Raw genomic sequence first — 15,612 nt, 5'->3', positions numbered from 1 at the left:
AGGGCACCCATTACAGGGTCTTCTCCCACAATGGACAGATGTGCGATAATGGCCAAATCCATGAGTGTAGGGCCGATGGGGGCTGTTGGAAGAAAGAAGGCGCACATCGCAGGGTGCCAGAATGCTGCCATCGCTAAAAGAACATTCTCATGTAAATGACATGGGAGTGTAAACAAAAATATGACTTGGTCGATTTGTTGATTTTTCCATTGATCTTGGAAGTGTTATCATGGATCTTGGAAGTGTTATCATGAATGCTGCCATCCCTTTTGTACCAGGTGCGGTAGGGATCTTTGGGGTCCGTCAGATGAGTTTTGATGTTATCATGGAGACGGATAGCATTGTAGTTGGGATTGTTGATAGCCAGTAGATTTCTTGCCTCCAAGACCACTCTCATTCGATTGGAGTCTTCAGGGGTAGTGCAGTATGGGCGGATGGTTGGAGTAAGCATTTTCGTCGCCACAAAAGCTGTTTCGGGGACTGATCCGTCGAAGGGAAGTGCAGGTATGTATTGATTCGCCATGATTCTGGAGTTGCAAAGATTGAAACGATGAAGGGTGATAATGGGGTGCAGAGTTTGGTGGCACAGAATGTATTGTAGTAACTGATCGCAGTTGCAGAGATGGTTCTGCAAAGGAGGTATGGTTGTATATATATTGCGAACTTCCAAACAGCGATTGAGGAATGACGTTTGAAAGTCTGATGGCGGCGGGCAAGTTGTTACATATGAAATTTATAATTAGGTTAAAACCCTAAGTTAGAAGAAAAAATGGGCCTATAATTGGGTTTGTTGGACTGATCGAGGGGTGTTTCGAGAAATCGGGTGAAATAAACGTATTTCTAAAGAAATAGCGGGTCGGAAGGTCCGCAGGTCGGAAGGTCCACAGGTCGGAAGGTCCACAGGTCGGAACGTCCGCGGGTCGAAAAGTCCGCAGGTCGGAAGGTCCGCAGATCGGAAGGTCCGTGGGTTGAAAAGTCCGCAGGTCGGACAATTTACAGGTCGGACAGTTTGCAGGTCGGGAGGTCTGCAGGTCGGGTGGTCCATGAGGCGGAAAGGCTACGAGTCGGACGGTTTACAAGTCGGATGGTCTGAATGTCGGTTGGTCAGTGGGTCGGACGATGTGCAAGTCTGAAGGTTTGTGGTCGGGCCAACAAGTCGGGTGGTCTGCGAGTCGGGAGGTTTGCAGCTGGACCAATAAGTCGGAAGGTTTGTGGTCGGACCAACATGACGGAAGGTTTGCGGCTGGACCAATAAGTCGGAAGGTTTGTGGTCGGACCAACATGGCGGAAGGTTTGCGGTCGGTCCAAAGAGTCGGAAGGTTTGCAGTTGGATAGGCAAGTCGGTTGTTGTGGAGGTCGGATACTGTTGAGAGCGAGTGAGAGTAATAGTGTGGTCGGATGAGGGCACGTGTCAGCAGAAGAAGAGTTAGCAGACGGTTGAAAAAGAGGCGTTGTAACCGTTCAGGTGGCGGTTTCCAGTACCGTTTCTGAAGAGTATTTAAGGATTGGGATTTGCAACTGACAGAGGATCTTCAATCATCTTCAAACGACGACAAAGTCAGTGATTCGGGAATCATCATTTGAATTTTCAGTATTTTACTTTCCAGTTTATTTTCTGTACCTTATAGTGTTTAGAGATTCCTAATCTCATACGCTAATTATATCAAATTCGAAGATAATTTTCTATTTTCGGATTTTACTTTTTATTGTTGAAAAAAACACATCAACAAATATATTTTAAAAAAATATTACTCTAAGTGCATGTTGTGTTATGATAAAGAATTTTGAAGGTATATAATTAACTTTCTATTATATTTTTATTTAAATTATATTATTATCTTTACATTGATTATGTTAAATTGTAATTTTTTTTATTTACATACTTATTGTTTACAAAATTTTATAGGTTCGTGTATTTACACACATCATTATACTAAAATCTATATAAATCCACCGACGAGCTTTAGTGAAACTTTTCATAATTGGCGAGTAATTAAATTTAATATTTATATCAAATATATTTTTTTCCTAATCTTCTAATTGTAATTGATTTTAACTATTTTATTTAAGTTTTGAGGCGATTGTTGTGCAGAGAAGTTAGTGTCATTCTTTAGGTCAAAGATATTTTCAATATCAAACTTATTGAAAATATCAAATGCCAAACGAATTCGGATACGTGATTTCAAACATCAAGATGTGGTTAGATATATAATTTTAAATATATCTTCGACTATATGTTTAATATTATTTAAAATAATTACTCTATTTTTTGCAGGTAAAACTTTTCCGAATGATTGTTTGTGTCCAAGAAATTGATGTTGATAGCATGCGGAACTTTTTAACTAATTCTATATATCAAGTTTACATAAAAGGCGTATGATAGTAGTGGGAGAATGAAATTAGACATCTCAAATATATATTCTATGTTGAAGATCCATCTGTCAAGTTTATGACGACCCATGTATATTTTATATATTAATTTTATATAATTTTATATTGATATATTTTATATGTTTTACTTATATTTTCAAATAAATGGGAAGACAATGCTCAAAAATTATTTGACCGCATTTATTGACTGCGCGTTCATATTCATTGTTCCGGTACTTCCAACATTTGCAAGACTCGATGCTCCATCCCCGGTGTTTTAAGTTATGAAAGTAGATTGGTGTGAAAAATATGCACACATTATAAAACAATCTCCATAATTATAACTCTTTTATTTTTCTATTTCTTGGCACTTTAAAATTTGATGATAATTTATAAAAACGACTTTTATTTAAATTTTATGATTTATAAATTTATGCCGTCGCGTGTGTACTATTTTGTATAACTTCTTCTTCTTCTTTTTTTCTTTACTTTTATTTATATTTGTATATAATTATGTTACAATATATCCGAGGTAACTTCACCACCGTAGCACGAGATTCACACTAGTATACATATATATTTGCTTTGAAAGTGTCTCACCATATGATATATAGTTAATTTAATTGATTTATATTTGTTAAATATATTTTGATTAATAAATTTTACTCAAAATAAAAAAATGTCAATTAAAGTGAGATAGATAAAAATAAAAATGTGTCAATTGAAATGAAATATAAAGGGTATAATATAAATAAAAATGAGTACGATGTTTTAAATGAAAAAATAAAATTGAATGCAATATATTAAATAAAAAATAAGGCGGCGAATAGGGTGCATGTTGATTTTGACAAGTTGAAGATAGATAAAAATAAAGAGATTTAAATGGGTCCTATGTAACCTATGATGTCATAGGTTATGTTGTTACTTTAATTGATTTATATTTAAATATATTATAATTTAGTAAATTTTACCTAAAATAGAAAAATATCCATTAAAGTGAGATATACAAAAATAAAATGTGTCAATTAAAATGAGATGAATGGAATATAATATAAATAAAAAAAAAATGAGTATGATGTTTAGGTGAAAAAATAAAATTGAATGCAATATATTAAATAAAAAATAAGGTGGTTGTTAGGGTCCATGCTGATTTTGACAAGTCATTAGGAAATTGTCACAGAGCATAAAACATATTATCTAGGTAACACATTAACTTAAAACAATTAGCAAATTATTACAAATAAAATATCACATGTTAGTGTTATATAGAAACATTTATTGTGAATTATATTTTATGTTGAAATCAGCATATGTTGTGCTACGTACAATTATATAATGTTTATGCTATATATTGTATTAACATTTGTTTTGATGGATAAAATGACGATGAGATAAATACAAAATAATAATGACAAATCGATTAAATAATTGATAAAAAAAAGTGATGAAATAAATAGAAAAAATAATAAATAATTAATTATTATTTGCTAAGTAAATATAAAAAAAATTATAAATGAATAAAATTATTTATTATAAATATAGAAATTTAATAGAAAATTAAAAAAATAATAACATAAATTTGATAAACGGATAGAATATTATTTAGCAGTCGTTCATGTATAACACGGGATCTCCACTAGTATATTATAATTAATATAATTTAAAATATTTAATTAAAAATATTTTAAAATATAAAATTATACCACTTTCGTCCCGCTCTAAGGGGTCTCATTTACTTTTTGCGTGTTGATATTTGAATATTAATTATTATATCAAAACGTAGTACAAATTAAGAAAAAATTACAAAAATACTTCAATTAGTGTCTTATAATACTAATAGAAGGACATTTGTACAAAAAAAATTATACAAATATATAAAGATATTTTTAATGTTAAGTACAATGACACAAAATATAAATGTGACCCTTAGAGGCGGACGGAAAGAATAAAATTTAGATATATGTACAATATATAAATTAATATTCTAATTTTAATATTCGATATAATAAAAACTAAGATAAATAAATATTTAAAAATTTGAAGGATATAATATAATATAAGGGTACATAGATAATTAAATAAACAATATTTTTTTTAAAAAAAAATTCATTCCCTCCAAATTTCTCTAAATTGAAAAGAAAGAAAAAATTAATACAATTTTCCTCCCCTCCCTTATTCTTAAGGTATGTTTGGTTTGAGGGTTTAAGGAGAAGAGGGGAACAGAGGAGAGGAGATTATAAAATTTTATAGAAAATTGAACCAAATACACAAAAAATAAATAAATAAAATAGAATTATTTATGTTTCTTCCCCTCTTCTCCTAATCTCTCGAATCAAACAAACCTAAAATTTTGATTTACTTTGTTAATTAATGTCATTTTGATGATTAATTTTAGAATTAGCATTATATTGTAATTTCAACTCAAATGATATGATGTAGGAATTGAATTTTAAATATACAGAAACTAAAATTGAACTTTAAATGAAATGAAGTATTGAAGATTTTTTTTTTTATTTTTCCATTATTATTACTTTACTGCAAAAATGATTTTTTTGTTATTGTTGAACCCTAATATCAAGCCCTAGGTTTCAGCCCAGACCTTGAAATATCACGATAGAAATTAAGGCTAGGCCCAGTATAAGAGTGGCCGTGGTTGGTTGATCGGCCCATCTTCGGTTCGGCTTATACAGTCAATCTAAGAGGCCAAGTTAAGAGAAATTCAGATCATTATATTCGGGGCAGTGATATTCGACCCACAGTGGCCGAATCCAAGTGAATTCTGTCTGTTTCGGAATGGTTGATCAAAGGGTATCCGAACATTAGTGGTTTGGAGCTTGTGTTGTCCACGGTAACTACCTCTTCAAACTTATGGGCCACGAAGTGAGAATTTCCAGCAGTTGGCACACAATCTGTCTAACCAACCGGTGGAGGTTGAAAATAGTTCTAGGAATGTACAAATATGTAGATCACCAGTGATGGAAAAACATATTCAATCAGACATAAATTTCAAAGGCAATTCATTGGGTATCACCACTTATACTTTTCTTGTGTATTTTTTCTTGTTTGTCTCGTTACTAATAATGCATTTTTGAAATGCTTGGTACCAATAATGATACTACAATTTTGGATTATTCACCGTTGTTCAACAAGTACATAGACGGAACGGTGCCACCGATCGAATATGAGGTGAATGGGAGGAAATATAGCCTCATATACTATTTGATGGATTGTATATATCCAAAGTATGCAGTTTTCATGTAGGCAGTAGGAAATCCAGGTACTGCAAGAGAACGAACGTTTACTACATTGCAAGAAGCCTACTGCAAAGACATCGAAAGAGCATTCGGCGTACTCTAATAAAAATAGCGTATTTTGTCCATGCCCACTCGAATGCAACAAACAAGTGATCTTCTATGTGTAATAACTTGTGTATTATTTTGCACAATATGATTATCGTAGATGAGAATGGGCACAATCTTCCCATTCAGATACCGCCAACTGAAGAATATCAAAATCTACCTGAGCAGTAACAGTCAATTGAAGATGTTCATCTTTTATATCGTATTAGGATGGGTAGAGATTATAATCCTGAAACTAATGAAAGACTACATGATGATCTCATCAATCACCAGTGGATGAGATCGGGCGGCGAAAACATCTAGTGGTAGTGTGTTGTGACTTGTTCCTTTAGTTTTCCGGATCTCAATAATGAGAGAATTCTTATAAATATATATGTTACATATATTGCATTGAAAGACACCATGCATTGTATCTTTTTTTATGACTTCTATTTCAAAAGCAAACATTGTGTGGAGCTTGTATAGTAAGCTTGACCGTTGAAAATAAAGATTTAAAACTCTTCAAAATTTATATATTTACTATATAAACAATATACACTAATTAAATCCCAACTTTATAATTATATGTCTTCAAAAAAAAAATTAAAAAAATCTAGCATATTATATATAATCATATGCATAAACAAAACTATCCAGTGGCTTATTACTCATCATTTCTACTCTAATATATATACTTGATACACTATATATATATATCCAAATAGAGATCCCAATTTCATAATTAATTTTCTTGCCAAATCCCATACGATCAAAGATAAATTCACCATATTTGTACAACCATATTGGCTTTTGTGCAATGAAACATTGCATTAGTAAAAAAGTAGATAAAACCTTGATACCTTATTTCCTGAGTTAAATACAAGGCAAAAATATAAAATGGCATGCATATAGGAAGAATATGTGCGTTCTATTTTTAAGAGAACATTCCAATTCACTCATGTTGCTGAAAAATCGCTTCATACTAGCACTGTATCTACTACTTGTATTGGGCATGTGTGCTCTTGTAGAATTTATTTCGTCGATGAATTGAAGCGTTGCTCTCAACCCTGGGAAAGACAAGAATTGAGCAATGAAGAAATTCACAGTTTTTTGGAAATAAATTTAATCCATACATACTCGTGAGTGCATGCGTGTAATGTTTCATTTGTTTTTTCCACATTTCATATTGTCTCTGTTTAAAGAAGTATCCAAATTTTACTTATTCAGTTCCTCTAACTTTGCTTCAACCTCCATTAACCGCTCACTAATGTCAAAAACCTCTTTACAATATTTGTGTATTTATTGTTAATCTTTATTGAATGCTGAAGAGCTTATGAGACACAAATAGAGCAAATGTTAGTGTCACACCAATAAAGTTATTATTATATTAAAAATAGTATATTTTAAAATCACCTCTATTTTGTATAATTCAGATATGACCTTATACTCCTCTTCTCTTTTCAAATATCTTTTATGGTCTCCCTTCTCAAATTTTGACTATCTTTCATTGGTTGCATAATTGATCTTCACTAAACTGACAGTAATTGATCGAGCAATCGATCCCTGGGACTTCTCATGTTGTTATATGCATTGTTGCAATAAGAAAAGTTGAAAGGAAACCTAAAAAATATGATGGGCTCCAACCGCTCCCATAGTGTGACTGCGTCTGAAATCAGATGGCTAACCATTTAGTATATTGTGATCTAATTTTCATCTACAGATTCCCATGTCCTCCCGTGTTCTCTTATTTTCTAATTTACTAACTTCATAATTTTCTTCCATGAGTACAATTCGCAGATACGCTCCCATAACCATTGCTTCTTTTGCCCAACTCCAACTCGAGCATCCGTCGCCATGTTACACCATGTAGTTGTCAACTCTACATCCTGAGTCGGGCTCCAATTCTTAATTGCACATTGGTTTGCTTCAGTGGCCCTTTGATAACCAGCCTTTTTTTTATTTAAATATGGGGAATTAATTATGCAAATAGAGTAAAGTGTGCAATATTGTGTATGGTTAGATATCGATGAAAAAAATGAAGTTGTAGACCCTGAATCGCTTATTACAATTATTTATGCTCTTTTACCAGTGAATTTTCAGGTCAAATATAAGGATTTTAAGTCGCGAAATTTAATCAAGAAACTGAACTAGTGATATGCATCGGAAAAGATGTAAAGAGGCTCGCTTGCGCGCGAGCCGAAGAAAAAAATCACACTAAGGCAAAATTAAAGAAACGAGTAAAAGTGAGTGGCTGGGTGAGCGAAAGTGGAGGCGGTAAACGATGGAGGCAGCGAGAGCGGTAGATGAGCGGAAGTGAGCGGGTGAAAGGAGAGTGGTATACGTATACTAAGTGAGTAGTAGGGGGCGACCAGATAGTGTTGTGTGTGATCTGTGCGTTCCTTAATGACTAGAAGTTCATGGATGAAATGAGCGAATGACATTAGTGAATAAACGAAATTTATACATATATACACGTAAACGATAGAAGATGTGAATGCAATCAGTCAAACAGATTTACACAGAACTTGAATCACTGATACTTGACCTTAAGGGATCTACTACAAGACTTCAATGGTTCCCATAATTAAAACATTATAAGAAAGAAATGCTACTGTCACTAGACATTTCTATGACCTGATAGACAAGCGCCTATGCCCTTTTAATTATTCTAATTTCTGTCCCATTAGTAGCTTTACACTTTTGTTACCTCTCTTTAATAAGAATCGAATTCAGAGCAGTAGCTAAGCAGCTCGACAAGGCTCCCACGTACTTAACTACATTGAACTACCCAGAATCTGTTAATGAATATGACGTGAAACTAGGCTCGGATAATCAATTTTTCTCTGTTCTTTCTCAGCGACACAGAATTCCAAATTAATCATGCCAATACAAATATGAATAGAGGAAAAAATGAATATGAAGAAATCTTGATATTTCATTACTTACTACAGAAGACAGTAAAAATATACATAAAGAAAATAGTATGAAAGTAGTAAACAAAGCTGTAAACTTAAACTACAAACCAATAAAGTTCCCCATCTGGCCATTCCTACTGGAGAACTCTCTTATAGGGTTGGAGCTCCCGGAAAGCAGGAAGGCAAAAAGTATGAACACCTGTAGTTTTCGAAGTGTATACTCTGATATGATTTAATTTTTAAAAAGTTTTGTTAAGCGAAGAATATGCTATTATTTGGAGTTATCAAACCTCCTCAAACTAAACCTTTATTCATCCTTGAACAAACTCAATCGCGCGAATAAGGAGTTAACCCGTTCAAGGCAGTCTAGTATTGCATAAGATCAGTACAATGGTTGTGAACAGAGTGAATCTCAAATATGAGCAATTGATCCTTAAGCATTCCAAACTTGTCAATCTGATTTAACATGAGCGGAGTCGTCCAGGCATAATCAACTTTGTTCGCTCAGCGGGGACTATTTTTTTTTAATAGAGTAACCTTAAGCTGAAGGGTGTGGAAAATCATTTTTTTTTTCATCGCTCATTATATTTCGCGATGGGTCACAGAGTTTCAAACAAACATTGTGTCTGCTCGTGACCTTATTTGATTTTCAACGCACCTAGGCCTTTTCAGTCTCCTTGATAATAATAGGTCCTTTCCGTTTCGCTTACATTGCTTCTCAAACTATATTTAAGAACTTCCATTTTTAGTGTTTCATTTGAGCAAAGTCGATAGACAAAAGTTTGCTTGCCCTACTAAGTATGGAGAATTTGAAACGAAGGGGGCACTAACCTTTTCAAGTCATATCAACGGGTACTTGGTTTAACTCAATATTCACATTATTGAATAAGGTAAAGGAAAAATTACTAAGTTCGGCGCTCGCAAGTTGTCTAACCCTACTCTAAAACATATAATAGGTCTAACGCAATGATTATTAAAAGAATTTCAAACAACAACACATACTTGCAGTTAAAATAGGCACACAATATTGAAAGATTCGACTTGTTACCAAAAATTCATCGTGTCATTGATTAACAAAATTGTCTATACATGTCTTTCCATTCCTTTCCAAAATTATGTTCAAGATAGGACAAGGATCCTGAATCATTTCTCGTTGGGCTCCGAGGATCCACTTTCTATCTGAAGAAGATGCTTGACAAGTTGCCGCACTAGTTTCTCCAGTCGCTGCTGGCTTCAGGCTGAGTCAAGCTGTTGTTCCATTAGAATCACATTCTACTGGGTGGCAGCTGCAAAAGCCTTTAATATGTCGCTTTGTCCTTTTTCTAGGCTCTCTAGCGCCCTACCCAGGTTTGTAGCCTAGTCTTCTAGCCTTCCAACACGCAACTCTAGTGAGGCTAGCACTTAGCTCTCGGAAGCCAAGTGGCTGGCCAGGTTCTTGGCATGGTTATCGATCATTGATTGCGTTAGGACATACTGGCTCAGCAGTGCTGCATCGAGGTCATCCAATCATCTTTCAATTGATTTGAACTCCGCGCGAAGGCAGATGCGCTTGCCAGAAAAAATGAGCAGAATGAAAAAAATACACAAGCATTAGGATTAGGACATAAATCAGGTGCATAAATTCAATTTTCAGCACCATGTTGAAATTAATTCCAACCCTTTGATTTTGGCGATGATAATTGGATGAAGATGAGATGATTCATTGTGTTAGTGGCGGCGATGATGGTGGTGCAATTGGTCTGGTAGTTGTGTGGCAGAAGTGAATTGGGTGGGGGTGGATGTGGTGATGGAACAACAAGATCCGGTGGTGATGCAATTGGTCTGGTAGTTGTATGGTAACAACGAAGTGAATTGGGTAGGGGTGGTTGTGGCGGATGTGGTGGCGAAACAACAAGGTCTGGTGATGGTGGGAGCGACATGAGTTGAAGTGTGGAGATAAAGGTCAGTGGGGTAGAGGTGGAGTGGAGTTAAAGATGGTGGTGGGGGCCTGGGGAGGGAGTGGTGGTAGTGAAGACAGAGGTGACGACATAAATTTCAGAATTTGAGAAGACATCAACATGTGCTGAAAATTGAATTTTAGCCCCTGATCCATGTCCTTAGGATTTATGACAGAGAAACAGAGGTTTGGAAAGAGAAGGGAGGTGAATTGTCTGAAAATTTTTTATTTATTTATTTTTATATATGATATAAAATTATTTTTCTCAATAAAACTATTAAAAGTAATTTCATCCCAAGTATATTCCGACCTTGATGGCGTATCAGCATCGGCAACGGTGAAATCTCCTCCCTCTTCCACATGACCGTCATGTAAACAAAAATTAAAAAAATCTTTTAGGAGAGATGCCCGGTGCATTTTTCTATTTCTTTTTTTAATTTTTAATTTTTATATATTTATTATAAGATATTTTATATTTATATATTATAAAATTTTATTCTATATATATTAATATATTTATTCATAAAATTTAATCTTAAAAATAAATAATTTTGCTATAAATATAAATATATAGACATCTTTTTGTTGAGTCCAAGGGAAAAATATATATGAGATTAGAAAAGAGAGTATAGAATAAAATATGAAGATATATTTGATGATGTTGGAAATGGCCACACACTTGAGCTGCACGAACGGGTCTATTTTCTTTCCCCGTTGCAATTGCTCTTAGCAGCAGCAGCAGCCACTCCATAATTATTTTTCTTGATTTCATTCATTCGTACACACATATTTCGCTGTGGAAAGCAAGCAAGCAAGCTAATTTAGCTTGATCGCGGCAGTTATCGGGTGGAACTGATCCCACAAGCCTCGTCATGAGAACCCTCAGAAAGACGCCCCCGTCCTTGAGGAGACCCGCCCTCCTCCACCTCCTCTGCGCCGCCGCCATTTTATCCCTCTTCTTTTTCGCCTTCCAGTCGTCTTTCCCCGCCGGCACCGGTAGGTTGTATCCTTGCTTCTCCGATTTCACGCCCTAGCCCTCGTCCTCGCCGTCCTATCATTCTATTGTTTCTTGTATTATATATTATTAACGCGATTCCCGATCTCTTTATCAGGCTACCAGCGCACAGGAAAATTTAACCGGCTGGATCTTCGAACTCTTTATGATTTCCAGTCAACTCTTCAAAAATGCGTGGTCAGTTCGCATATTGCCTTCTACTAAATTCATCTCCGTTGTCTACTTAAGATCCGCATTGGCTGCCCGCGCTCCTCCTTAATTTTCGCGTCTCCTCCTGTTTAGGCATGCTTTTTATTATCTAGCCTTTATGGCAGTTTATAAATTTGTTCGATATATCTTAGGAATGTTGATCCCGAAAAGCATTGTATTTTCCCTTTTTTTTCTCTTCTGGTTTTCGCTTTGTTTACTACTACCGATATTTTTACGAGATTTGGATCCATGAATCCGCATTGAGGTTTTCTTTGCTTTTGTTTCTGTTGTTATTGCCAGTGCTAACTGAGGCAGCGATGTTGCTTGTAGGCAAGCAGGGGCCTTGGGCTCTCTGCTGACATTATAGATCACTGTAACTTGGTCCTCAAGTTTCCAGAAGGGACTAACAGCACCTGGGTTGGTCTTTCTGTACACTAAATTAGTTTCAAGGAAGTCATTTTTAAGCCCTTGATGCCTTGAATGCTATTTACTGATGTTCTGGATATCTGTTTGCAGTACAATGAACAATTTAAAATCTTCGAGCCTCTGGAATACAAGTATGATGTCTGTGAAGCAATATTATTATGGGAACAGGTTCTATAGCTGTACTTTTATGCCTTCTTTATTCCCAAGGATAAATTAATTTTCATGTTATAATTTGCACTTGAAGATTAGTTTATCCTTAATAGTAAAGAAGGCCTTAAAGTAGTCTTTCTTTTTTTTTTTTGCTTGTGCATTAATTAATGAGAAATTATCTGAAATGCAGTACCGCAATATGACTACAGTCTTGACTAGAGAGTATTTAGATGCACGGCCAGATGGGTGGCTGGATTATGCAGCAAAGAGGATAGCACAGTTGTGAGTTTGCAGCCTTATTTTTGGTGCATGCTGTATGCTGTCTTCGGGTGTTCAATTTAAAAAATTAACTGCAGTTTGAAATTTTATCTAAGTCTATTTCCTCTTATTCTCTTATCGTTGTAGAGGAGCAGATAAATGCTACAACAGGACTCTTTGTGAGGAACATCTTAATGTGCTCCTACCTGCAAAGCCACCCTTTCATCCTCGCATGTTTCAAACTTGTGCTGTTGTTGGAAATTCGGGGGATCTTCTGAAGACAGAATTTGGAAAGGAAATCGACGGGCATGATGCAGTTATAAGAGACAATGAGGCTCCTGTTAATGAGGTAAAAAGCAACTTGTTGGACATTCATCTTCCTAGAATTTTCTTATTATATTTGCTTTGTATCACTGGCTTGATGCCTAATGGAGGAGCTTTGGTTTGAGAAGTTCAATGTTGATATATATATATATTGTTATTTGAAAAATTGTTTTAAAGTGCAATTTGAAGTTTTTTATACCAATTATAATTATATCTGTAGTCTCATCATCTTGATGTAGATTCTGAAATTTGGGCTCTCATTTATTATTAGTTATTATTATTATTATTTATTTTCTTCTTGTATAGAAATATGCCAAGTATGTTGGTTTGAAGAGAGACTTTCGCCTTGTGGTTAGGGGTGCTGCTCGTAACATGATCAAGATTCTCAATGGATCAGGTAACTCAACAATTTTTTTTTTTGTTAAATCACAGGAATTATTTGTACTACTGATCGATTTCATATCTACTTACATATGGTTTTTCCTTTTTGTTCCATGAGCATCCTCCATCAAACCTGATATTAGTGCTAGATGTATGGAGATTCACAGCTCTATCAACTTGGCTAGAATGCGTTTTGACATACCAGTTTCTGAACAGTTAGTCTTATTCTATATGCTAGTGAAAACTTTTAGGCATCTGTGTATATACATGTCAATTTTGATATCTATTTTATCTAGATTTTCTCAATCAACAGAGATCCTTCTTGGAGGAAGTCAGAAGAGCTAAAATTATGGTTAACTTTTTAGTAAGATTATATCCCCCAAAATGCAGTTCTATCAAACAGAACAATTTCGTCTAATATCTCATCTTTCATAGATATTATACAGGTGAAGATATTAAATTCTTTATCTGCCTTTGAATTTAGTGTCAAATATATATATATATATATCTAATGTGTTCACTTGAAAAAATAAAAGTTTTGTGTATCCTATTATGTAGATGTTTGTAGCAATGAAATAATCAGATGGAATACACACAAGTATTTGCTTACGCATAAGATATTTAACTAAATAAAAGAATACCATATACACATCCGAATCATAAACAGACATTTTGAAAGAATCTAGTTTTCTCGGCATCATTAGTTGAAAAACCTACCTATTCTTATTTTAGTTATTTTATTGCAGATGATGAAGTGCTTATTATCAAAAGTCTCACCCACAGGGATTTCAATGCAATGATAGAGGTAAAATTGCGGGGCAATTATTAACTATAGTATTCTTGTTTTGTTTGTTGAATAATTTTAGCCTTGAGTTTTAAATGTCAAATTGAGGAATTTTAAATATGTATTTTGTTATTTCTCCTGGAATTAAATTCTTAATGAGTTCTCATCCAACAAATGCAGAGGATTCCAAATCCAGTTTATCTCTTTCAAGGTATCGTACTTCGTAGGGGGGCCAAAGGCACTGGAATGAAATCAATAGAGCTGGCACTTTCCATGTGTGAGAATATTGACATCTATGGTTTCACTGTTGATCCTGGATATACTGAGTGGTTTGTTCAAAACACTTCTAAATTTAAGTGTCTTAATTAGAGGTCTTCTATGTTATTTCACGACTTACCGTTGATTCAGGACCCGTTACTTCTCAACACCTAGGAAAGGACACAATCCACTTCAAGGAAGGGCATACTACCAGCTTTTAGAATGCCTTGGTGTACGTATGCACTTTTGTTGTTCTTTGGTTTGGTGTCAGTTGTCTAATGTTACTAGGGAGTTTGTGGCTTATTGTTTAAAATGAAATCACCTCACCAGGTTATTAGGATACATTCTCCAATGAGAGCTGAAAGAAAGCAAGATTGGTCAGATATTCCAAGTCGAGAAACAATAAGCAGAGCTCACTCTGCTGCTGTACGCTTGAAAAACAATGCTTCTGGGGAAGAGGGTGATTTGGGACAATTCCGTAACTGCAAGGTATGGGGACAATCAGGACCATATGGAAGTGGGCCAATATCAGGTTCACCCCGAATGAGCAATGTTAGGAAGCATTCAAACTACAGCAAATGGGAAGTTGTGCCTTTTGAGAAATTAAGAAAAGAAGCACAGGATCATTATGTTCAGATGGAGGGTGTGGCATTATACAAAATGGACGGCAATAGATTGGATGATCTGGTCTGTGTGAGGCATTCAGAAAAATCTCAAATGTGATGATATGAAACCTGAGTGAGTTAAAATCGTGCCTTGCTATTTGGTAAATACTGTATGCATGTTGTCACGTCCCATACCATCGACATATTTTACACGATGTTGTTGGTGTTACTTGGAAAACAGATTGTGATGGTGTGAAGAAGAGAAGAGGTCGAGGTAGATGGCATTGGCAGCAGAAGACACATCACACATTATGAATGTTGAGGGGAAACTTGTTTACTGTACAGACTGGACTCGATTGTGCGGCCCTGGTCCTGATCATAAATACAATGAATGAACGATGCAGGGGAGGCGAGCTTGATTGTGATTTGGTATGATCCTTGTTGGAGTTTTAAAACATGTGGATGCATTGAAGAATTTCCTCTGGTGGTGGTGGTGGTGGTGAATTATTATCTATTATGAGCAGTAGTATGTTACTATATATTATGATATTGTTAATGCAGTGGCCTTTCTTTTCTCTGCCTGCCTGCTGGCATGGCATAATCATTCCAAGACATGGTTGGCTAATTGAATTGTAACAAAGAAGAAGAAAACAAGGATTAAAA

The 15,612-nt window shown here is 34.9% G+C and overlaps 1 protein-coding gene across 3 annotated transcripts; it reads left to right on the top strand.

Moving 5' to 3' along the window:
* Positions 1-11,232: 11,232 nt before the first annotated feature.
* Positions 11,233-15,561, top strand: LOC127258012 (sialyltransferase-like protein 1). Of its 3 annotated transcripts, none has more exons than XM_051284647.1 (12): positions 11,233-11,555; positions 11,672-11,751; positions 12,102-12,180; positions 12,280-12,357; positions 12,530-12,621; positions 12,745-12,946; positions 13,228-13,318; positions 14,049-14,107; positions 14,267-14,415; positions 14,495-14,576; positions 14,675-15,082; positions 15,191-15,561. In XM_051284647.1, exons 2-11 carry the CDS (start codon positions 11,720-11,722, stop codon positions 15,065-15,067), a joined length of 1,257 nt encoding a protein of 418 aa, XP_051140604.1. In that variant the 5' UTR covers positions 11,233-11,555; positions 11,672-11,719; the 3' UTR covers positions 15,068-15,082; positions 15,191-15,561. The 3 variants fall into 3 exon arrangements, with proteins under 3 accessions (XP_051140604.1, XP_051140603.1, XP_051140605.1); XM_051284646.1 differs by having other exon boundaries at positions 12,094-12,180; XM_051284648.1 differs by having other exon boundaries at positions 11,419-11,559.
* Positions 15,562-15,612: the final 51 nt, after the last annotated feature.

Source organism: Andrographis paniculata, unplaced genomic scaffold (assembly GCF_009805555.1).
Source record: "Andrographis paniculata isolate CXL003 unplaced genomic scaffold, ASM980555v1 Contig59END, whole genome shotgun sequence".
In the NCBI taxonomy this organism is placed as follows: domain Eukaryota; kingdom Viridiplantae; phylum Streptophyta; class Magnoliopsida; order Lamiales; family Acanthaceae; genus Andrographis; species Andrographis paniculata.
Note: the sequence above shows the minus strand (reverse complement) of the source record. Positions and strands in the feature narration are given on the sequence as shown.